Here is a 23,451-nt window from a genome sequence, read left to right as displayed (position 1 = left end):
AAGTGATCTCAGTAAGATGTTCAACAGCATTAAAAAATAATAAATTGGATTAATGCCCTTTCAAAAAAGAACAATACATATAAGACTATGAAGTAATCTGCACTCACACAATGAATATCATAACATTAATAAGCCTTCATATTTTGCCAAGTCATAAAAACAGTTTTTTCTCATATTAAGCAGGATGTGTGTAATCGCGGACATTTTATTTCTATAGCACACATCACAAATCATCCAGCAACTAAATGATTTTTTTTTTATTCTGTTTTAAAGTTTAACAGCATAAATGAGAAATGCTTTCAATGTTGACAAGATGGAAATCCAGCAATCCATAATCTCATGACAACTGGGCATCAATCTGCAATCTGCTGACTGATGCGCTGATGTTTGACTAATGATGATGTGATGTTTTACTGAACAAATGCTTCCTTAAGATTTTCCCTATTTGTCTTCTTGAAAACATTAATCTAGTCTTTTAGAGAGGATCAGACTCTTTACACATGGGTCAGCCCAGGAGAGCTTTGCAAACAGATGTGACCAGAGTGGGTTTTTTCTAAGTAAGTGAGACAGCTGCCTCTGCCTCTACCCCTTGTGGAGCATTAACAAAGCATGAGCTACAAAAACAGCAATTATGTTTTATGTTATACAAGGACAAACAAGCATACACAGCAACCCATGGGCTTTAATCAGTGATGGCATTGTGATTTTTTTTATTATATAGTTATCAGCAGTGTGCTTGTGTTTATGTATGTGAAAAATACTGTGTATTTGTGTATTTAAACTAAAGACTTTTAATTCAGAGCAAGTGCAAGCCATTGTGTTTCTTACCCCAGTAGAGTGGACCATACATTTAGGAGCTCCTGTGGTTCCAGAGGAATACATGATAAAAAGAGGATGATTGAAGGGAAGCTGCTCAAATTCCAACTGAGGGAACTGGTCACCCTCGCCACGCCCAGATGCCAAAAAGTCATCCATAAATACACTGTGAAAAAATAGACGTAGAGCATGTCTCTTTTTGTTTCTCAGTTTAAAAACAGTGTAATTATATTTACAGACACACACCTGTTGGGGATTTTGGAAAGGTCAGTTTCATGTTTGGTGCGAGCGTAAGGAATCACAATGACTTTCTGCAAGTCTGGCAAACCTAGAAGAAAGAGCGAAAAAGGCTAATGTTTTATATTCTCTTTAATCCTCAAACATAGTTAAAGCCAGCAACTTGCGCAGAAATTCTGATTTGTAACTACTGTCAGTAAACATACATACATACATACATACATACATACATACATACATACAGTGGGGCAAAAAAGTATTTAGTCAGCCACCGATTGTGCAAGTTCCCCCACTTAAAATGATGACAGAGGTCAGTAATTTGCACCAGAGGTACACTTCAACTGTGAGAGACAGAATGTGAAAAAAAAATCCATGAATCCACATGGTAGGATTTTTAAAGAATTTATTCGTAAATCAGGGTGGAAAATAAGTATTTGGTCACCTCAAACAAGGAAAATCTCTGGCTCTCACAGACCTGTAACGTCTTCTGTAAGAAGCTTTTCTGTCCCCCACTCGTTACCTGTATGAATGGCACCTGTTTGAACTCATCATCTGTATAAAAGACACCTGTCCACAGCCTCAAACAGTCAGACTCCAAACTCCGCCATGGCCAAGACCAAAGAGCTTTCGAAGGACACCAGGAAAAGTATTGTAGACCTGCACCAGACTGGGAAGAGTGAATCTACAATAGGCAAGCAGCTTGGTGTGAAAAAATCAACTGTGGGAGCAATCATCAGAAAATGGAAGACATACAAGACCACTGATAATCTCCCTCGATCTGGGGCTCCACGCAAGATCTCATCCCGTGGGGTCAAAATGATCATGAGAACGGTGAGCAAAGATCCCAGAACCACACGGGGGGACCTGGTGAATGACCTGCAGAGAGCTGGGACCAAAGTAACAAAGGTCACCATCAGTAACACACTACAACGGCAGGGAATCAAATCCCGCAGTGCCAGACATGTTCCGCTGCTGAAGCCAGTGCATGTCCAGGCCCGTCTGAAGTTTGCCAGAGAGCACATGGATGATACAGCAGAGGATTGGGAGAATGTCATGTGGTCAGATGAAACCAAAGTAGAACTTTTTGGTATAAACTCAACTCGTCGTGTTTGGAGGAAGAAGAATACTGAGTTGCATCCCAAGAACACCATACCTACTGTGAAGCATGGGGGTGGAAACATCATGCTATGGGGCTGTTTTTCTGCCAAGGGGACAGGACGACTGATCCGTGTTAAGGACAGAATGAATGGGGCCATGTATCGTGAGATTTTGAGCCAAAACCTCCTTCCATCAGTGAGAACTTTGAAGATGAAACGAGGCTGGGTCTTCCAACATGACAATGATCCAAAACACACCGCCCAGGCAACAAAGGAGTGGCTCCGTAAGAAGCATTTGAAAGTCCTGGAGTGGCCTAGCCAGTCTCCAGACCTCAACCCCATAGAAAATCTGTGGCGGGAGTTGAAAGTCCGTGTTGCTCGGCGACAGCCCCAAAACATCACTGCTCTCAAGAAGATCTGCATGGAGGAATGGGCCAAAATACCAGCTACTGTGTGTGCAAACCTGGTAAAGACCTATAGTAAACGTTTGACCTCTGTTATTGCCAACAAAGGTTATGTTACAAAGTATTGAGTTGTATTTTTGTTATTGACCAAATACTTATTTTCCACCCTGATTTACGAATAAATTCTTTACAAATCCTACCATGTGGATTCATGGATTTTTTTTTTCACATTCTGTCTCTCACAGTTGAAGTGTACCTCTGGTGCAAATTACTGACCTCTGTCATCATTTTAGGTGGGGGAACTTGCACAATCGGTGGCTGACTAAATACTTTTTTGCCCCACTGTACATACATGTATATATATACATAATTTGCTGGTAAATGTCTTTCTCCAATATGAAAACCAACCTTTCACAACACTAATTAGCTTTTCCATGTGGTCGTGTGTTTTCCCATTGTACACTACAGCAGCAACAGAGAAGATCAGTTTAGGCTGAATTTGAGAAAACCTGTCAAGGACACCCTGAAAAAAAGAGAAGGACAGAGTTCAAATTTAGGAATTTAACAAATATACATAAAACCCTTATTTCTGAGAAAAACACACACCTTCCAGAGAAAAAACAAACATATAAACAAACAAACAACCCCCCTAGAATAATAATGGAATACAATAATAAAATAGAATAATAACATACATAATAAAATAAAAACATTTTATAACAAAAAGGAAACAAGAGTAGAGCAGAATCCAAATCCACAGGTTTGTTTCATGGTTGCAATGGTAATTCTCGGATCTGCCAGTAGGGGGAGTAGAAGCTCAAAAAATACCGAGACCAAAGGCAAAAAAAGACTTTTGGGAAAGAAATCTCAAAGGCAAGGTTTACTTCCCGATCCTCCAATAAGAGCAGATGAAAGACCAAGAGGAAATATAATACAACAACCCTAATACTGCTACAGGTATACTACTACCTAACTTACATCCACAAATATATAAACTACATCTAAGATGTCAGATTAAATACAGCTGGTTTATTACAGCTTTAATACAGCAGAGGGGAATAAAAGTCTGACTCAAATATATATAAATTAAGAAATAAAGGAAAGTCCTTACATTGACTCCAAAGTCAACAGATGTTGAGCTCCAAATAGCTCCGATGCTGGCTGCTGCTAACATTGCCTCCACTGCGTGGATACCATTGGGTAGGTAGCCTAACACGGGAAGAGAGAGGATGATAATACAGTTCAGTGCAGAATTTTAAATGAAGGTTTCCTTATTAAAAAATTTGCATCAATATGATGACTTTTAAAAATATAAAGATATAGAAAAGTAGTAAAAGTACACAGTGAACACTTCAGAGACAGAATGCACATAGATTAATCTGATTTCAAAGCAGCAAAAATTAGCTTTGTTTGTCAAGCTCTGTAGTCATATGCTATCCAAAATTAGTACAATAAAACAGCTGGTCTTTTGTAGTCTTATCTGTAGTCATACTGAAAAACTTCACAGTCAGTTCACATAAATGACACACTTAAATGACAGAATATTGGAAAACATCAAAGAAATGAAGAAGAAACACGTGTAGAGAGAGAGACAGTGAAATAAAACAATCTGGATACAAAGAAGAGCGAGGAAATACTCTGGCATATTTCATTCTGAACAAGTTGAACTGAGACCATAACTACTGTCTTGCAGTGACATATTCCCAGATCAATAAGTGAAATGGTGACTAAGTCAAGCCCACAGAGAATAATTAAAGAAGAAATAATTAATTTTGTGTTTTTGGGACAATCCCACTGTAAACTGTTCAAATTAACTTCCCTCCAGCCTCCAGTCATCATAAAAGTTCAGAAAATTACCAAATCTACTGCATTTGATTTTTGGTGATCAATGTTTCATTTGAGCAGGAAAAAAGCTAGATCATTATGACATGCATGACAAAGTAGCAATAAACACATGACTGGAGCTACCATGCTACCTTTAAACATAGAGCTGTTCATAATGTGTCTTATCTAAACTAATAAAACATAAAACAACTGGTAGTTCCTGCTAGACAAGCTGACTGGTCAAAGACAAATAGCAACTATATTGATAATCTCCATGTATAAATTGATTTTTATGGTTGTTATGCATACTCTTGCTGCAACAAGGATGCTGATACTGCCTGATAACATCTTGGGCTGACAGATCACCACCCTGCTATGTTGGCTCCTAGACTAATATCTCCTTACCTTAGCCGGGAGCAAATTACGTCACGGATCATATTCTTACTACAAAATCCTGTTTGACGACCTCTGTGGCTGTTATTATGAAAGACTACTTTGTTACACTGTGAGAGTATTGCTTACGCATCAGTGTAACACACTGCCCTACCTGTTTATTCATGCATGCTAAGCTGTCAAGTATACGTGCATGTTGGCAATGAATTAGAGACAAATTTCTCCTCATGTTGACAATAAGCACTTTAGTGTGATGCAGTTGTTTAACCACACTGGATACTAGGATTCGATGATGCTTTCTTTTCTAAAACAAAAGAATTATTTAAGTAAATGCCTGGGTAAAACTGAAAACTATATACTGAATACAGCCTGCAAGGTTTTAAATAAGCTGGGAATTGCTGAGTGAAGTGATTCCCGTTTTTAAGTTTTGTAGATAAGTGCTTTTTAAATTCATTTTATTGCATCAAAGCTTTTTGACTTTGTCAGGAGTCTCAAATTAAACTTTATTTAAACAAAACAAAAAAAGAAAAGAACAATTTCATTAAATTATAAAATCCTCTGGTGAAAATTAGGATATTTGTGTTGTCGGTTTTGAACCAGTTATAATATAACACTATAAAAAAAAAATCAAAGTGCTAAAACTGAAATCATGAACACACTCTGAGCTCACCAACACTGTCAGAGAGAAGTTAGGGGCTTCTCTATTTACCTGTTTGTCTCCTTCCCTGAACAAACAGCCCCCTTTATCCCCACTGCCTCACTGAAAATCTCCAGATGGAAATGTACAGATATGTAATGTACGGACCAACTCAGTTTAGTTGGTGACTTGCAGAGTACAAATCTCCAGGCTGTAGCATACAAAAATAAGAAGATTTACAACAAATCAAGCTCTGGATCATATCTTCTGCATCAACAGCAATATGGATGACCCTCTTTCTGAGCAGGACGACGATTTAGATAAATATAGATACATCTGATAAGGAGGTAACAGGTGCTGAAGCTGCTCCTGCTTCTGCTGAAACATACAAATCCAAGTGGTTATATCTTTTGGATCCAGTACCTCCTGGCTTACATGGCAGGGCAACATGTAAGCCAGGAGGTACATGTACCCCTGGGTAATGCCAGGGGTACAAATGACCCCTGGCATTACCCAGTTTGCTGTGACAAGAATAAGTGACACCAAGACATGTTTTGATCGGTTTATGCTATTGTCACCAAAGAAAGTCACCACTGCTATCACAGACCTTGAAGGAAAAAAAGTCAATGGCGACATTTAGAATGACAGTGATGATGAATAAAAGGGCTGTGCGATATGACCAAAATCTCATATCCCGATATGAGACATTTATCGTCCTGACAACGATATAAATCACAAAAATTTAACATTTTCTGTAAATTCTGTGAATCTCGGGCAGCTCGACTTGCATGAAGTGTTTCCAGATGGGCGTCGTGTAGCTGGAGTCGAGTGTTTTAACTGATGCATGATGAAACTACACATTTTTAGACATAGGTTGTAACGGCCGCCGTTTTCTTTGTGAGTATTTATTACACGGTGTACTGTGGCGAAAGGCCTGTTCTAACGTTTGAGTCTATTTTTTTAGCACTTGACGGCTCTTTTTTGCTTCTCATCCGTAAATTCTCTGCATACTCATTCACCGGATTCAGTTTATTTTGAAAAGTCTCAACAGGATCTTGAGCTTTATAGTGAAAGGTTTACGTGGAAAACAAACAAGCGGACGGCGGAGCCACGCGATGGTTTTACCATCATTGTTGCTAACGACAACACGTAAAAACAGGTGCTTGTCCGTCTGTAGTGTGGTTATATTAAATATAAGAAAGAAAGAACTTTAAGAAATGAATATAGCCACTACAGTTACGATCAAAACGATGAAAAGATATTGCTGTAAACAGTTTATTTGCAACAACACGAAACTAACGATAGCGTGCTAGGAAACGATAGACATCATCCGATATATATCGTTATATCGAACAGCCCTACCTGAAGCCCTATACTGGTGTTCCTTTTGATGGAATGTACAGATCCAGCAACGACACCACTGATAATCACTGGGAAACATCAACAGGCAGAACTATCTGGTCTTTAAGTTTGAGTTCATGAGCTGTTTCCGGATCCAAACTCCGCTTCAGGTCCCAAAGTCAAACAAACACTGCAGCATCACTGAGAGTTAAAAACTGTTTTTCACCTTTAATAAAAATGATCAGTGAGGCTGCTCCACCAGGTGTAACGATCAAGTTTAACATCCAGGCATCCTCGAAAACAGAATTTATGAAATTTAACGGAGTTAGACGTTAGCAGGGAGTTGGATCGCTAGTTTTCACCCAAACATAACATACAATGATCTGACTGAGGGATTTCTTAAAAATTTAAAACGTACAGCTCTGATATTGTTTCCAGCATAAATGAAGATAAAAAACTAAACAACGGTGACGTTCTGTAGGGCTACCAAAGTTGAGGTAGCTGGTCTATAATGATGTGCTACATGGTGGATAGCTACACAGCTATGGTAAGCATTCATATAAACACAGTGAAGCATGAGGATGAACACTAACTTTTTTCCATTCAGTAAAAGTTAACGTGAGGGTTCCCGATGGTTAGGGACAAATGTAATTGCATGGCAGGAAAAAGATGCTGTAAACGGACTAAAATTTAGTCGGGAGAACAACTGAGATAATCCATCCACAAGACGAGGTTAGTCATTCATTTACTGCTGCATGGGCTGGGCTGTAGTTACATGGTAAGGTTTTAAAAACTGAGCTTTAAAATGAATAGTGGTAATAAAAACCGAGAGAGGCCAACAATGATTACTGCCTTTTTTTAGGGGCTTGTTCAGATTAAATAGAACAAGATACAGAGCATTAAAACATGTTAAAAACACAACAGCCTTAATAAACAGAGTAGTTTGGACCCAGAAGCAGTGTTCATACATCATCACTTAAAGACCAAATTTTCCAGGCAACAATATCACTTCAGACCTTTAGAATAATATCAAGCGTCCTCAGATTTTACAACAACAGCAACATCTGACAAGCTTGCTCACATTAGGGATATACGGAAGAGATGGATCCAGCTCCTTTCACTGATGTTCAACCCAAAGCCAGAGGTGACAGTAGATGAATATTTTGCCCCTTTCCATGGAAAATGCTCCTTCTGGCAATAAATGCTCAGCAAGTCAGGAGAATATGACATAATGTGATGCAATCAAAAACCAGCTATGCATGGAATTGAAGAGGACTGGAAGTTTTGGAAAAGGCAAACCTGCGAGTGGCATTCCTTGAGAAAATGAAAGGAAAACGTCTAGTCCTTGATATGACTACTGGACTGCAGGGGTCACAATATCACATGTAACAATTTGTTTGCCATCTATGATGTTGGACAATAACTTCTCAGGAGGAAACGTACCATGGTGAGCAAAATAAAAACACAACCAAGCAAATAGATTTTAATCTGAGCTGCCCCCTGAAATTTTGCAGGTAAAGGACACCACTCCACTTTCTTCAACATGTGTTTTTATAGACACCAACACTGGTGTTTAATATTGTCCAAAACAAAACATTTTTTTTAAAAAATAGAAACACTTTTTTTAAAAACCCTTTTCTTAAAGTAAATACGCACGAGTCAAAATTGATCTGTAAAACCAGAGACGTTACTACAATTAACAATAATAAAATAAAAATAAATAAAACAAATTTTATTTTAGAGATGTGATCTAATACTTCTCAGTAGTAGTAAGGTAACATAAGAACCTTTTGTTTTTTTAATATTAATATTAGTATTAAAACCAACCAAATTAAAACCAAACTATTCTTGGACAAGGAAGTCTAACAGGGTAGCCAATAGCAATTTTTTTTAAACCTTCTGTTTGTTTTAGCTTAATACATAAATGCAACTACACTGCAATTGCTAGAACTGAAACACACTTATTCTCCGTATACTTAGTTTAGTTTTAGTATGTGTTTAAATAACACAAAAATCAAAAGAAGTAGCGGCTGAATGGTGGTCATGCAAGACAGGGGCTTCTTAACAGAGTGTAGGATTATGCTGAAGTTAAAGCGACCAAGGAGAGCAATGAAAAGCACATGAAAGGGAGAATACGTGTGTGTGTGTGTGTGTGTGTGTGTGTGTGTGTGTGTGTGTGTGTGTGTGTGAGTGCGTCTATGTGGTATGGATTGACATTTGACCTGCGCTGTACCTGGGCTCCGGGGACATTTCGACTTTTTGCTGTGTATTCATGTGTCCCCCTAAAACATGACTTGTAAATGCATTTTTAAGTGTCTAAATAATAATTTTTTCTACTTCTTATGAGGTCATTATTTATCTTTTGACCTGTATTTGCTTAAACTGTAGTGTAAATTCATTTATTAAACTATAATTAAAAGATTTTCTGATTTTCTTAAAAGTCCACCTATACCCCTCACCTGATTTTTGTGTATTCCAGTGTATTGCACAGCGACGTTTCGAGTTAGAGTGGATGTGTGTAGGTACTGCAATTTAATACACATTTTCAATACACACGGCCGGAAGTCATTGTGATTGGTAGGCTATATATATAGGCGGTACCTACAGGAAACGGCGCCACAACTTTCGCGCGCGTGCCCTTTAACAAGTGTATGTCGACGGCAATACGAAGACGGATTAAAAACACAAAGGTAAGCCTTTTTTAATGTAAAATGCACCATGACTTTAATACTATATGAAATTATAGGTGCACAGGCCTATATTAAACTGGTTTAATTTATGCTTTATGGACTGTTAGTGAGTCTTTGAAGAAGTAAAACGGCCCCAGCGTTTGTCATTGAGTAAATAAAATAGGGCTGACGACTAACCGCGTCAACGCGATAAAGCGGGCTAACCCGTGTTAGGATTTACTCGGTGTTAAAGCATTATTGTGGCTTAAACGTGTTAATGCCGACATCGCGACTAACGCGATTAACAATTAAACCAGCGCAGTCTGAGTCAAAATCCCTGATGTCGCTGTTAGCTAATTTCGGGCAGTTTGTCCAATGTCTGTCATTCTGCTGACAGCCCTAAAATAAAAGCAAGGGTATAAGTGTATTTAGTCGTGTATTTATTTATATGCCTGAAGAAAAAACTTCTTACAGTTTTGATGCCTAAGCTTTCTCAGTACTTGTATCACTCTCTGCAGTCGCCATTACAGAAATGTCACATGTCGCCATTTTGAGTACTAGGCCTTTAACATTTTAAAAGAAGGCATAAATTAGCACTATGAATAAGTCAGCTGTGTTTATGCTGTAAACTACACTACTGCTAGTTCTGCTACTACTGATGATGATGACAATGATGACGATAATCGTAATACTTTATATGCTTTGGTAATACAGCCAATCGTACAGGAGAACATGCGAAGGAGACGCATTCCTCCACGGGAGGATGCAGTCTGTCATGTTTCTGCTGGAAGGGACAAACTGGGACTTGATATCCACTACATAAATGCCTTCAAAGGTAAGTTGGTCTTTAGTTTGGATTAGATTTGGAGTTTGTCACTTTGTCTTTTGTCACTCACTTGGTATGCCTCTGCAATTCAGGTCGGGGCATTTTCACGACTGTTCCATTCCAAAAAGGAGACTTTCTTTTGGAATACAGAGGTAAACTCATAACAAAAGAAGAATGTGAGCGGAGACACAGAGTTTATCATGACAGCCTGAAGGTGTTCATGTTTGAATTCAAGTTTGATGGAAAACTCTGGTGGTGCGTATTATATCAGTGTAGTTTGATTAAGATTAAATGACACATTGCTTTTGATTTATGAAAAAAAAAAAGCTTCCTAACTAACTAGTTAAGCTAATACTTTTTTGCCTAACCCCACAGTGTGGATGCATCTCAAGAAGATGGGTCATTAGGCAGACTTGTCAACGACAACCACATCAGTCCAAGTGCTAAGATGAAAATATTAAATATCAATGGAAAGCCCCATCTATGCTTATTTGCAAGCAGAGACATAAGTCCAGGCGAAGAAATAGACTATAATTATGGTGACTCGGATTGGCTCTGGAGATGCAAGGTATTTCTACAATTGTACTTTTTGGAACTGATAAATTGCATACCCTAAGCCATTTTTACATTTGTACCTACTCAAATTGGCTTAACGTGACTTAGGGCATCTAGTTTTTCACTGAAATTGAGTATCACCTACTGTGCCTGGGGTAACTATAGCAATGCAGCCGAGCATCCAGTGATATAAATGCCACAGCAAGCATGGACGTCAAGGTGACAAAATGCCTGCTGCTCAGTCTATACTTTAGTGTTCAATTCAGGGATCACGCTGTTAATTTTGGTCGCTATTTCAAACATTTCAGAGTTTCAAAAATGATGGCTTGGATTTTCACGAAGGAGGCGCACTCATAACTTATCGAGTGACACCATTGACCAGCCACCTGGTGGCATTCAGTCTATGTCAAATTTTCTGATCACTTTGGATCACTTGGAACCTTGGTGCAGTAGTTACTGAAAAACTACATGGTACTATAACCTACTGGAAAAACAGGGGTAGGTACTAATGGAAAACAGGCAATTGTGATGGCTGCCACATCAAAGCCCTCTAAAAGCACTAAAAAAATATCAGCAGGTATGCAGAAATAAAAAATGGCTTTCGGTTTCTAAATTTTAACAGTGATTGATGTTTAATGTGATTCTACACAGCAAAATCTCCAGTGTTAAATTAACACTGGAGAGTGTCTATAAGGGTCCACACCTCTGAGTGTTAAATACAACACTGTTGAGTGTTAAATTAACACTTTTGACAGTGTTATATGTTTAAAAGTAACCTAGTCAGTTTTGAAGATTAACAATGGCTAACACTGAGCAGTGCTGATTTTCTAACACTGGAAAATAACTCAAAATGTTAGAAATATTCCAGTGTTAGAAAATCAGCACTGCTCAGTGTTAGTCTTTGTTAATCTTCAAAACTGACTAGGTTACTTTTAAACATATAACACTGTCAAAAGTGTTAATTCAACACTCAACAGTGTTGTGTGGACCCATATAGACACTCTCTAGTGTTAATTTAACACTGGAGATTTTGCTGTGTAGCCTCTTTAGTTAGATTCATTTTAAATTTTGTCCCTTGAAGATAAATGGGCCCTAGTGACAGTTCGTTGCTGCTACAGGTGATTGTTTTACTCCTTTAGCAATGGCTTAAAAAATAAAGAAATCACACTGACTATTTGTCTCTTAATCATAGGGCCTTAAATTCTCTATACATGACAGTGAATATTTTAAAGACAATAGCTTGAAACTTATCTTTCTCATACAGTTTATTTAATGTTTCAAAAGCCTCTTCAAAAATGCACTGTATATTCATTCTCTATCTGTTACACACGAAGACTGAGACCAGCCAGATTCAGAAGACTGTGAGCTGCCTAAAGCCGCAACCAAACAGCTTTCCAAACAATGATCTGGACCTGAAACATCCAGAGCCTGAAAGGGTAAATATAATCCAATGTACCACTTAATGAACTAATAATTTAATCTATCATCATTCTTTATGGATGCTGTGTGTGTGTGTGTTTGGCAGTCACCTGGGTGTGATGTGATTTACATGGACCGTGGCTTGTAGGTCCTTTTCATTGTTTCAAAGTGCAAGTCTGGATAACATCTGAGTGTGTGTGTGTGTGTGTGTGTGTGTTAACCACCCAAATGTGACTTAGGAGGACCACACTGTTATTGGGGGACTCCGTCAAAGTTTGCTTCATGGTGACATCACTCTGGTTTTAGGAGGGGTCTTCTCGTATGTCTTGACAGTTTGACCTACAGCATGCAGAGCTGACTGCATGTGCTTTGTTTCTATGTTGAAATTTTTTGAAACTCAGGCTTGAACATTAAGATAGATAGTACTATACAACTTCTTAACTTGTTTTAGGCACTTTTTACTGCTGTAATGCATGGGTTCTCTCTGGCTGTGTACTCTGGCTTCTTCCCACAGTCCAAAGATGTAGCTTATGGGGTTAGGTTAACTGGTGATTCAAAACTGCCCTTTGGTGTGAATGCAAATGCTTGTCCTTCCATGTTAGACTGGCGATCTGTCCAGGTTGTACTGCCCTATGGTAGCTGGTATAGGCCCCAAAACTGCTACCCCACAATCCTGATAAGGATAAGTGGAAGAGGATGGATGATTGCAAAGGAATCAGTTGTTAATTATTGTAGCCAGTATTTTTTTCAGAAGAAAACATTTCTTGAGTGGAAAGCCCCCCCCCACACACACACACACACACATGCAAATTAAAGACAGAAGCACAGGACTGCCCAGTACAGTTGCAAGAAGAGCACTTGGTCTAATCTTTGTGCCATCTTTTCTTTGTTGCAGGATCTTGATGAAGAAATGCCTCAGCAAGGCTCAGAAGCCATGCATTCTTCTTCAGTGCAAGATTTTGAAGAGGTAACATTGACCTAGGACAGATTTTAATGAATGTTTCTCATGCACGATGTGTACCTTACGCTATTTGCCGATAGTGAAATGGTCTATTCATCCTCTTGAGTGATGCATTTTTAGTAACTGTCAGATTACTGTTCTTTTGTCTTCATTCTCTATCTGTTACACACGAAGACTGAGACCAGCCAGATTCAGAAGACTGTGAGCTGCCTAAAGCCACAACCAAACAGCTTTCCAAACAATGATCTGGACCTGAAACATCCAGAGCCTGAAAGGGTAAATATAATCCAGTGTACCACTTAATGAACTAATAATTTAATCTATCATCATTCTTTATGGATGCTGTGTGTGTGTGTGTTTGGCAGTCACCTGGGTGTGATGTGATTTACATGGACCGTGGCTTGTAGGTCCTTTTCATTGTTTCAAAGTGCAAGTCTGGATAACATCTGAGTGTGTGTGTGTGTGTGTGTGTGTGTGTGTGTGTTAACCACCCAAATGTGACTTAGGAGGACCACACTGTTATTGGGGGACTCCGTCAAAGTTTGCTTCATGGTGACATCACTCTGGTTTTAGGAGGGGTCTTCTCGTATGTCTTGACAGTTTGACCTACAGCATGCAGAGCTGACTGCATGTGCTTTGTTTCTATGTTGAAATTTTTTGAAACTCAGGCTTGAACATTAAGATAGATAGTACTATACAACTTCTTAACTTGTTTTAGGCACTTTTTACTGCTGTAATGCATGGGCTCTCTCTGGCTGTGTACTCTGGCTTCTTCCCACAGTCCAAAGATGTAGCTTATGGGGTTAGGTTAACTGGTGATTCAAAACTGCCCTTTGGTGTGAATGCAAATGCTTGTCCTTCCATGTTAGACTGGCGATCTGTCCAGGTTGTACTGCCCTATGGTAGCTGGTATAGGCCCCAAAACTGCTACCCCACAATCCTGATAAGGATAAGTGGAAGAGGATGGATGATTGCAAAGGAATCAGTTGTTAATTATTGTAGCCAGTATTTTTTTCAGAAGAAAACATTTCTTGAGTGGAAAGCCCCCCCCCCCCCCCCCCACACACACACACATGCAAATTAAAGACAGAAGCACAGGACTGCCCAGTACAGTTGCAAGAAGAGCACTTGGTCTAATCTTTGTGCCATCTTTTCTTTGTTGCAGGATCTTGATGAAGAAATGCCTCAGCAAGGCTCAGAAGCCATGCATTCTTCTTCAGTGCAAGATTTTGAAGAGGTAACATTGACCTAGGACAGATTTTAATGAATGTTTCTCATGCACGATGTGTACCTTACGCTATTTGCCGATAGTGAAATGGTCTATTCATCCTCTTGAGTGATGCATTTTTAGTAACTGTCAGATTACTGTTCTTTTGTCTTCATTCTCTATCTGTTACACACGAAGACTGAGACCAGCCAGATTCAGAAGACTGTGAGCTGCCTAAAGCCGCAACCAAACAGCTTTCCAAACAATGATCTGGACCTGAAACATCCAGAGCCTGAAAGGGTAAATATAATCCAGTGTACCACTTAATGAACTAATAATTTAATCTATCATCATTCTTTATGGATGCTGTGTGTGTGTTTGTGTTTGGCAGTCACCTGGGTGTGATGTGATTTACATGGACTGTGGCTTGTAGGTCCTTTTCATTGTTTCAAAGTGCAAGTCTGGATAACATCTGAGTGTGTGTGTGTGTGTGTGTGTTAACCACCCAAATGTGACTTAGGAGGACCACACTGTTATTGGGAGACTCTGTCAAAGTTTGCTTCATGGTGACATCACTCTGGTTTTAGGAGGGGTCTTCTCGTATTTCTTGACAGTTTGACCTACAGCATGCAGAACTGACTACATGTGCTTTGTTTCTATGTGGTTTGAAACTCAGGCTTGAACATTAAGATAGATAGTACTATACAACTTAACTTGTTTTAGGCACTTTTTACTGCTGGTAGTGCATGGGCTCTCTCGCTGTGTACTCTGGCTTCTTCCCACAGTCCAAAGATGTAGCTTATGGGGTTAGGTTAACTGGTGATTCAAAACTGCCCTTTGGTGTGAATGCAAATGCTTGTCCTTCCATGTTAGACTGGTGATCTGTCCAGGTTGTACTGCCCTATGGTAGCTGGTATAGGCCCCAAAACTGCTACCCCACAATCCTGATAAGGATAAGTGGAAGAGGATGGATGATTGCAAAGGAATCAGTTGTTAATTATTGTAGCCAGTATTTTTTTCAGAAGAAAACATTTCTTGAGTGGAAAGCCCCCCCCCCCCCCCCACACACACACACACACACACACACATGCAAATTAAAGACAGAAGCACAGGACTGCCCAGTACAGTTGCAAGAAGAGCACTTGGTCTAATCTTTGTGCCATCTTTTCTTTGTTGCAGGATCTTGATGAAGAAATGCCTCAGCAAGGCTCAGAAGCCATGCATTCTTCTTCAGTGCAAGATTTTGAAGAGGTAACATTGACCTAGGACAGATTTTAATGAATGTTTCTCATGCACGATGTGTACCTTACGCTATTTGCCAATAGTGAAATGGTCTATTCATCCTCTTGAGTGATGCATTTTTAGTAACTGTCAGATTACTGTTCTTTTGTCTTCATTCTCTATCTGTTACACACGAAGACTGAGACCAGCCAGATTCAGAAGACTGTGAGCTGCCTAAAGCCGCAACCAAACAGCTTTCCAAACAATGATCTGGACCTGAAACATCCAGAGCCTGAAAGGGTAAATATAATCCAGTGTACCACTTAATGAACTAATAATTTAATCTATCATCATTCTTTATGGATGCTGTGTGTGTGTGTGTTTGGCAGTCACCTGGGTGTGATGTGATTTACATGGACGAAGTTTATTAGTTGATATCTGCAACTGAATTGAAAACACACCTTTCCAACTGTCCAAAACAAATAAATGTTGCAATATTTTGCTAACAGTGTCACAATCATCGTCTGGTGTGCACAACAATATCATCTTTGGACAAGTGCATTCAGTGTGTGGGACCGGTTTCCTCCCTCAAGTGGCTTGGCTTTAAGTGCAAAGGTGAGACATTTAGTGAATAGGTACAGTGTATAGTAAAAAGCATTAATAGAGTTCAACAAGTTAAGACGTGCTGAAATGAACACTGCTCCCTTTTTAATTAATGGGTGGTCACGTCTAATTAAAGAAATGCAGTATTACCTCATTGGTGCAGGACCTTGTAAAAATGGTATACTTGGGATTGTCCTCAATTCCCCATTCCATAACATAAACTGCTCAAAATAATAAAGGGAACACTTAAACAATGCGATGTTACTCCAAGTCAGTCACACTTCTGTGAAATCAAACTGTTCACTTAGGAAGTAACACTGACAACCAGTTTCACATGCTGTTTTGCAAATAGAGTAGACAACAAGTGGAAATTATAGTCAATTCACCATAATAAAGGACTGGTTCTGCAGGTGGTGACCACAGACCACTTCTCAGCACCTATGCTTTCTGGCTGATGTTATGGTCACTTTTGAATGCTGGCGGTGATTTCATTTTAGTGGTAGCATGAGACAGTCTACAACCCACACAAGGGGCTCAGGTAGTGCAGCTCATCTAGCGTAGCACATCAATGTGAGCTGTGGCAAGAAGGTTTGCTGTGTCTGTTAGTGTAGTGTCCAGAGCATGGAGGTGCTACCTGGATGTGGAGTAGGCCATAGGAGGGCAACAACCCAGCAGCAGGACCGCTACCTCCACCTTTGTGCAAGGAGGAACAAGAGGAGCCCTGCAAAATGACCTCAAACAGGCCACAAATGTGCATCTGTCTGCTCAAATGGTCAGAAACTGACTTCATGAGGGTGACTTGAGGGTCCAGCATCCACAGGTGGGGATTGAGCTTGCAGTCCAACACCATGCAGGATGTTTGGCATTTGCCAGAAAACACAAAGTTTGGCAACTTCAGCACGGGCACCCTATGCTCCTCACAGCTGAAAGGAGGTTCAAACTGAGCACGTGACAGTCTGGAGATGCCGTGGGGAATGTTCTGCTGCCTGCAACATCCTCCAGCATGATCATATTGGCAGTGGGTCAGTAATGGTGAGGGGTGGCATTTCTGTGCCTGCCAGAGAGCCTGACTGTCATTGGGTAACAAGATGAGGTCCTCGGACCCTTTGTGAGACCACATGCTGGTGCATTTGGCCCTGGGGTCCACCTAATGCGAGACGACACTGGGCCTCATGTGGCTGGAGTATGTCAGCAGTTCCTCCATGACAAAGGCATTGATGCTATGGACTGGCCCGCCTGTTCCCCAGACCTGAATCCAATTGAGCACATCTGGGACATCATGTCTCACTCCATCCACCACAAACTGTCCAGGGGTTGGCAGATGCTTTAGTCCAGGTCTTGGAGGAGATCCTTCAGGAGACCATCCGCCACCTCATCCCGAGCATGCCCAGGCATTGTAGGGAAGTCGTACAGGCATCTGGAGGCCACACACATTCAACTACACACTTTCATGCCACTCAACTACCTAAAGAACAAAGTATTTAATAAGAATAATTCCTTCATTCACATCTGGGATGTCCTTTTTTGGGGGGGGGAGGGGGATTAGCAGTGTATGTGTAGTCATTAAAATATCCTTAATGTGAACAGTTTTGTTTTTTTTTTTTTTTTTTTTCAGCATTTGACATTACTGCAATGCTTTGACAAAAAACTACTTCACTTAAATAGAACTGCAAAGCTAAATTAAGTCTATCAAAATGTGTTTCAGTTTGTTTAGGGGTCTGGCACAAATCTTGCCTTGCAAAATTGGCAAATCAGAATTGCCACCAGTCAACACAGGTGTGTATCCCATTCATATTTGGCTTGACTTTTTTTCAGTTTATTTTTTACCTGTCTAAAGTATTGATCAATTAAAAAAACTTTTGTTCTTACATTCCAGAAAGAAGAAATTTCTGAATATTCAGGGGAGGATGGATTGCCACATTCAGTTCTGGATCAAATATCAAGCGATGATGATGGCAACCACAGCATATCAGAAGAAGAATATGTGCCAGATTCAGAGTCATATGATGAAGATTCAGATGAAGACATCTCATTATTGCCAAGCACATCAAAAGGTCTGCTATGCCAAGATGACATCTCCAAAGCGCATGAACAATCAGATTCAACGAATTTAATCCACAACTTGACAAAGGACAAGCCACAAGATAAAAGTGAGCTTTGCGAAACTGAATCAGAAAAAATGACTTTAAGTAAAAGAAATTACTGCTATTTTTGTGGCAAACCACAAGCTAAAATTTCCCGCCACCTGAAAACGCACAAAACGGCTCCTGATGTTGTGCATGCATTTTCCCTGCCTAGAGACTCAAACGAGCGTAAAAGTCTGTTAGAGAAATTGAGAAATAAGGGAAATTTTAAGCATAATGCTGCAGTTTTGCATGGTGGAGTGGGACCACTGAAAGTGAAGAGAAGACCCAAGATTAAAGCAGTAGAGGGAAAGTTTGCTCATTGCTTTTATTGTCAAGGGATGTATGTTCGCAAGGATCTTTGGAGACATGTCCGCAGATGTCCTAACAAACCAAAAGATGACACGGATAAAGAACCTGGAAGAACCAAAGTACTCGGCCTGGCTTTAACTCTGGAGTCTCAGTGTTATCCGCAGGTGTCAAGTGGAGTCTGGAAGGTTCTTGCTGTTATGAAACAAGATGAGATTGCCTCAGCTGTGCGAAATGACTTTACTGTTATTCAGTTTGCCCAGTCCCTCTACAATAAACATGGACAAGACCCTACAAAGTATGATTATATACGACAGAAGCTTCGTGAAGCGGGACGTTTGTTGTTGTGTCTGCGCACAGAATTCTCAGTGCATAACATGGAAGAAGCTATTAAGCCTGCTAATTTCCAGAGAGTTGTGCAAGCAGTAAAGAAAGTTTCAGGTTTTGATGAAGAGACACTGTCATACAAAACTCCAAGCCTTGCGCTGAAACTGGGACATACACTGCATAAAATGTCTGACATTATCCATTGTCGTGCCCTCATGACAGAGGATGAAGCCCTAATCAAGTCCACTGATGCGTTCAAGAAGTTGTATGTCTCCAAATGGTCTGAGATGGTGTCTCACCGTGCCTTGAACACATTGAGTGAGGCAAAGTTTAACAAGCCATCAACATTGCCCTTTACAGAAGATGTTCGGATTCTCCATCACTACCTTCAAAAATCTGCAGAAAGTGCCTTTTGCAGCTTGGAGAACGAAGCCACAGCTCAGAATTATGCCCAACTTGCACAAGTTACACTCTCACAAATCATTGTGTTCAACCGAAGACGTTCTGGAGAGGTTTCAAAGATGCGCCTCAAAAGTTTTCTTGAAAGAGACAAAACAGCACTCCACACAGATGTTGCCATGGGGCTCTCAGAAATGGAACAGAGACTCTGTAACTATTTCTGTAGAATAGAAATAATGGGAAAAAGGGACAGAAATGTTCCAGTTCTGCTAACACCAAGCATGCTGGATGCTCTGTCACTACTGGTTAGTAGGAGGCCTGACTGTGGTATTTGTGCCACTAATATCTACCTCTTTGCAAGACCCCGATCAATGAGTCATTACAGAGGAATGGACTCCTTGCGTGTTCATGCACACCAGTGTGGAGCAAAGCAGCCTGAGTATCTAAGATCGACACAGCTCAGAAAACATGTTGCCACACTCTCACAAGTCCTTAATTTGAAAAACAACGAACTTGATCAGGTTGCAGATTTCCTGGGTCATGATATCCGCGTTCACCGCGAATTCTACAGATTACCAGTTCCCACAACACAGCTGGCCAAGATTTCCAAACTGCTTTTAACACTGGAAAAAGGACAACTTTCCCAGATCCAGGGGAAATCACTGGATGAGATCAAAATAGAAGGTTTGTATTGAAAGGAGCAAATATTAGGGCAGTAGTTGAATATTATGCTTTATCAACCGAATTAAAACCTAAAAGCACAGACCATTCTGTTAAATGTCCATGATTTAAGGTTCTTGAAGTCTATTGTTTCATCACTTTGCAACATTTGGCAAACTGCAGAGTGGTGGCCTTAAATAGTAAAACTATGTACTATAATTTCCAGTATTTGTTCTGTATTTTGTCATATCTCGTTGTTAATGTGAGGTTTTTGGGGGGTTTGTGTTTGGTTTTTTGGGGGGGTTTTCCCACAATTTCTCAGATGAAATTGCATTAAGTGATGCTGAAACAAAGGACAGTGAGAGTGAATCAGATGATGATGACACAGCACTCACAATGTTGGCGTGTGGCACCAGTGAGCCTGTACATGCAGTAGCTGATTCCACAAACACAGCGCAGCTCCAAGACACTGTAGATTGTGGTAAGTTACCACTAGCTTGGTTTCTGTGGATAAAATGTTTGTTACAAATATTAAAACTTAATCAAATTGTGTAATCAGCAGATGAAGGACCACTCACAATGCCTGCAGCAAGTGAGACTGCTGCTCCCTCTGAAGGTAAGGGGTGCAGTTGGTTCTCTAAGCTTATTATTGTTTCATCACTTTGCAACATATGGCAAACTGCAGAGTGGTGGCAAAAAGTCACTTGGATGAGTGACAAAATGTTTCTCCCACTGAAAACGCTACGTCCAGATTAACAGAATCAACGTTTTGGGATTTACTTACCTGGATGATTGAGCATGCATCAAGAGACTTTTATTCAACTTTTTATTCAGTCTTTTATTCACAGCGGAACACTAAATGTCTCATTTTAGAAATTTGATAAATTTTCAAAGAGAATTTTAGCTCGTTTTGATATTGATGGTAGCAACACATTTCAGAAGTTAGTACAGGGTAGCATCCATTCTTTTAACCACCAAATGTTTTTTGTTTTTTTTGTTTGGTTTTTTGTTTGTTTTAACTACTACTACTTTATATATCTTCCAGAGAAAATGCTGCTCAATCCCACAATTCCCGAAGAGCTCCCAAAAACATGTGGTCCAAGGCTGAGGTTGCTGCAGTGATGAGGCATTTTAAAGACCACATAAACGAAGGGAAACTAGCCACCAAAAATGAATGCAGTCATTGCAAATTGGTAGAAGATCCGGTGTTGGCAGGAAGAACAGTTCAAAACATAAGAGATTTTGTAAGAAACAGAGGATTAACTGCAAAAAGGCAGAAAAAAATGAACTAAAATAACTGTTTAGAGAGCTGTGGTTTTACATCTTGGTCAGATTGCCAATTGTTGTTAACACTGATGTTCTGTTTAAAGAAAAAAAAGTTCTTGTTAAATACAGAAGTAGTTTGTATTTCATAATTTTTACATTTAATTTATTTAGGGTTTTTTTTGACGGGTTATATTTAAAATAAAAAATTATAAATGCATATTTTCTCCCCTTAATATTTACCTTTAAACTATTAAAATTCATTTTAAATGTTTTTAATTTTTCTGTTTTCTATATTTTTATATTTCTGTGGGAAGCGTGGGCATTTTTGTCCATAGATTTCTTTTTTTATTTATGGTTAAAATTAATGTTCAGATCCAAGAACACTAATAAAATGATGTTCCAGTAATCCTGTGTCCTGTCAGATGTGTATTCATGGTAATGATGAGCTATTTACATATTACATCATTGTCCCTTTAAAGACCCAATATTGTTTTTTTTGGACCTCATAAAACACATTGTTGTCAAGTGGACAATGTCTCCAGAAAACACAATAGAGTCTGGTTGGTGTGTATCAGTGTATCTAGACTTCTATAGGGAGTGTATGAGGTCTGAAGTGACCCAAATTTTTTTCAGATTTTTTCGAACACTTTAACCTCGCTCCCTTGGCTCTAAGTCCTTTCAAAAGGGTAGTCCACTTAAACCACCACCGGGCGGATTGACGTAGTATAGTCCCGCCATACCACATAGACCCGTATGTGTGTGTGTGTGTGTGTGTGTGCGTGTGCGCGCGCGCGCGTTTGGCCCAGGGTCCACTATAAAGCATGCCAGGCTTCATCAGCTAAGTGCTTATATAGTGGATTACAGACACTGACAAGACATTTCAGTCACAACTTGGGGGACAAGGACATTTCTGTCTTAAACACTTTGAACACACACACACACACACTCTTGTTTAGACATGCGAGGAAAGTAATTGGGATAAAGGAGAAAAAAGGAATGATGTAGCTGGTCTCTCTCCTTTTCCCTGTTTCTCTAGCCCCCCTCTGCCCTTCTCCATCCTTCTCGTCTTTCTAATGAGATTCCCATAGAGAACAGGTCATTTAGCTAATGGATCTCCCTACCGCAATATTCGTCTTCCTTCTGAACACACATAGCCAGAACCTTTCATATACACCCTGACCGTTCCTCAACAGGACCAGCTCAGAAACCAAACAATAAGCTCATAAACAGTCTTAGAGATTTACCACATTGTTGCCTTGTAACAAAAGCAGAAACCCCTCCTTGATTTATTTTATGACTTTGGATTCTAGCACCCTACTGATGATGGTCAGAATATTTTGTTACACATACTAAGATCTGAAAAATCCTAGCATAACTGAACTCCCTGATAATACCACAGTATAGACATGTTAATAGACACTCATTTCCATGACATCTACCAGTCTGCCACATCCCAAACATCCCAAAGGTGCTCTATTGGACTGAGATCTGATCTGATGGTGAATAGAGTGAATTTACTGTTATATTCAGACAGTCTTAGATTTTTGAGCTTTGTAATATGGTACATTATCCTTCTGGAAGCAACCATCATATAATGGGTACGCTGTGGCCATAAAGGGATGGACACAGTCAGCAACAATACTCAGATATGTTCTGACATTTAAACAATCTTCTATTGTCCAATTTTTCTGAGCCCATGCGCACTGTAGCCTCAGTTTCTTATTCTTAGCTTCCTTCTTAGACAGGAGTGGGACCTACTGTGGTCTTCTCTTGCTGTAGCCAAGCTGCTTCAAGGTTCCACGTTTTTACAGATGCTCTTCTGCATATCTTTGTTGAAATGAGTGATTATTTGACTTGCTTTGCCATCAGCTTGAAGCAATCTTACCAGTCTCCTCTGACCTCTCTCATGAACAAAGCATTTTCACCCACAGAAGTGACGCTCACTGGATGTTCCCTTTTCCCCCCCTTTTCTATGAAGACCATTCTCTTTGAGATGGTCGTGTGGGTGAATCCCAGGAGATCAGCAGGTTCTGGAATACTCAGACATTCTCAGGAATACCTTTTGGCACTAGCAACCACGCCATGTTCAAAGTCACTTAAAACAACTTTCTTCCCATATCTGATGCTCAGTTTGAACTTCAGCAGGCTGCCCTGGCC

At 39.8% G+C, this 23,451-nt stretch overlaps 2 protein-coding genes across 2 annotated transcripts in view; one reads left to right on the top strand and one right to left on the bottom strand.

Annotated features, from left to right (window-relative positions):
* Nucleotides 1-23,451, bottom strand: part of aacs (acetoacetyl-CoA synthetase) — a 53,095-nt gene that overhangs the window by 25,420 nt on the left and 4,224 nt on the right. Inside the window, exons 5-8 of the mRNA XM_086315082.1 lie at nucleotides 3,666-3,763; nucleotides 2,963-3,077; nucleotides 1,063-1,144; nucleotides 829-982 (exon numbers count right to left, since the gene is read on the bottom strand). Of these exons, the coding sequence (XP_086171208.1) occupies nucleotides 829-982; nucleotides 1,063-1,144; nucleotides 2,963-3,077; nucleotides 3,666-3,763 (449 nt within the window). The remainder of the gene's footprint in view (nucleotides 1-828; nucleotides 983-1,062; nucleotides 1,145-2,962; nucleotides 3,078-3,665; nucleotides 3,764-23,451) is intronic.
* LOC147317770 (uncharacterized) lies at nucleotides 8,916-21,700 on the top strand. Its single transcript, XM_086315081.1, has 17 exons — nucleotides 8,916-9,439; nucleotides 10,133-10,253; nucleotides 10,337-10,499; nucleotides 10,620-10,812; nucleotides 12,134-12,235; nucleotides 13,114-13,185; nucleotides 13,354-13,455; nucleotides 14,345-14,416; nucleotides 14,585-14,686; nucleotides 15,566-15,637; nucleotides 15,806-15,907; nucleotides 16,117-16,222; nucleotides 17,916-17,986; nucleotides 18,087-20,052; nucleotides 20,351-20,509; nucleotides 20,588-20,644; nucleotides 21,076-21,700. The coding sequence occupies exons 1-17, from the start codon at nucleotides 9,401-9,403 to the stop codon at nucleotides 21,318-21,320; spliced, it is 3,744 nt and encodes a 1,247-aa protein (XP_086171207.1). The 5' UTR covers nucleotides 8,916-9,400; the 3' UTR covers nucleotides 21,321-21,700.

This window comes from Aulonocara sp. 'chitande type north' Nkhata Bay, linkage group LG12, assembly GCF_057382095.1.
Source record: "Aulonocara sp. 'chitande type north' Nkhata Bay isolate Kocher_YH1m ecotype deep benthic linkage group LG12, A_spYH_male_GT1.1, whole genome shotgun sequence".
NCBI classification, from domain to species: Eukaryota; Metazoa; Chordata; class Actinopteri; order Cichliformes; family Cichlidae; genus Aulonocara; species Aulonocara sp. 'chitande type north' Nkhata Bay.
Note: the sequence above shows the minus strand (reverse complement) of the source record. Positions and strands in the feature narration are given on the sequence as shown.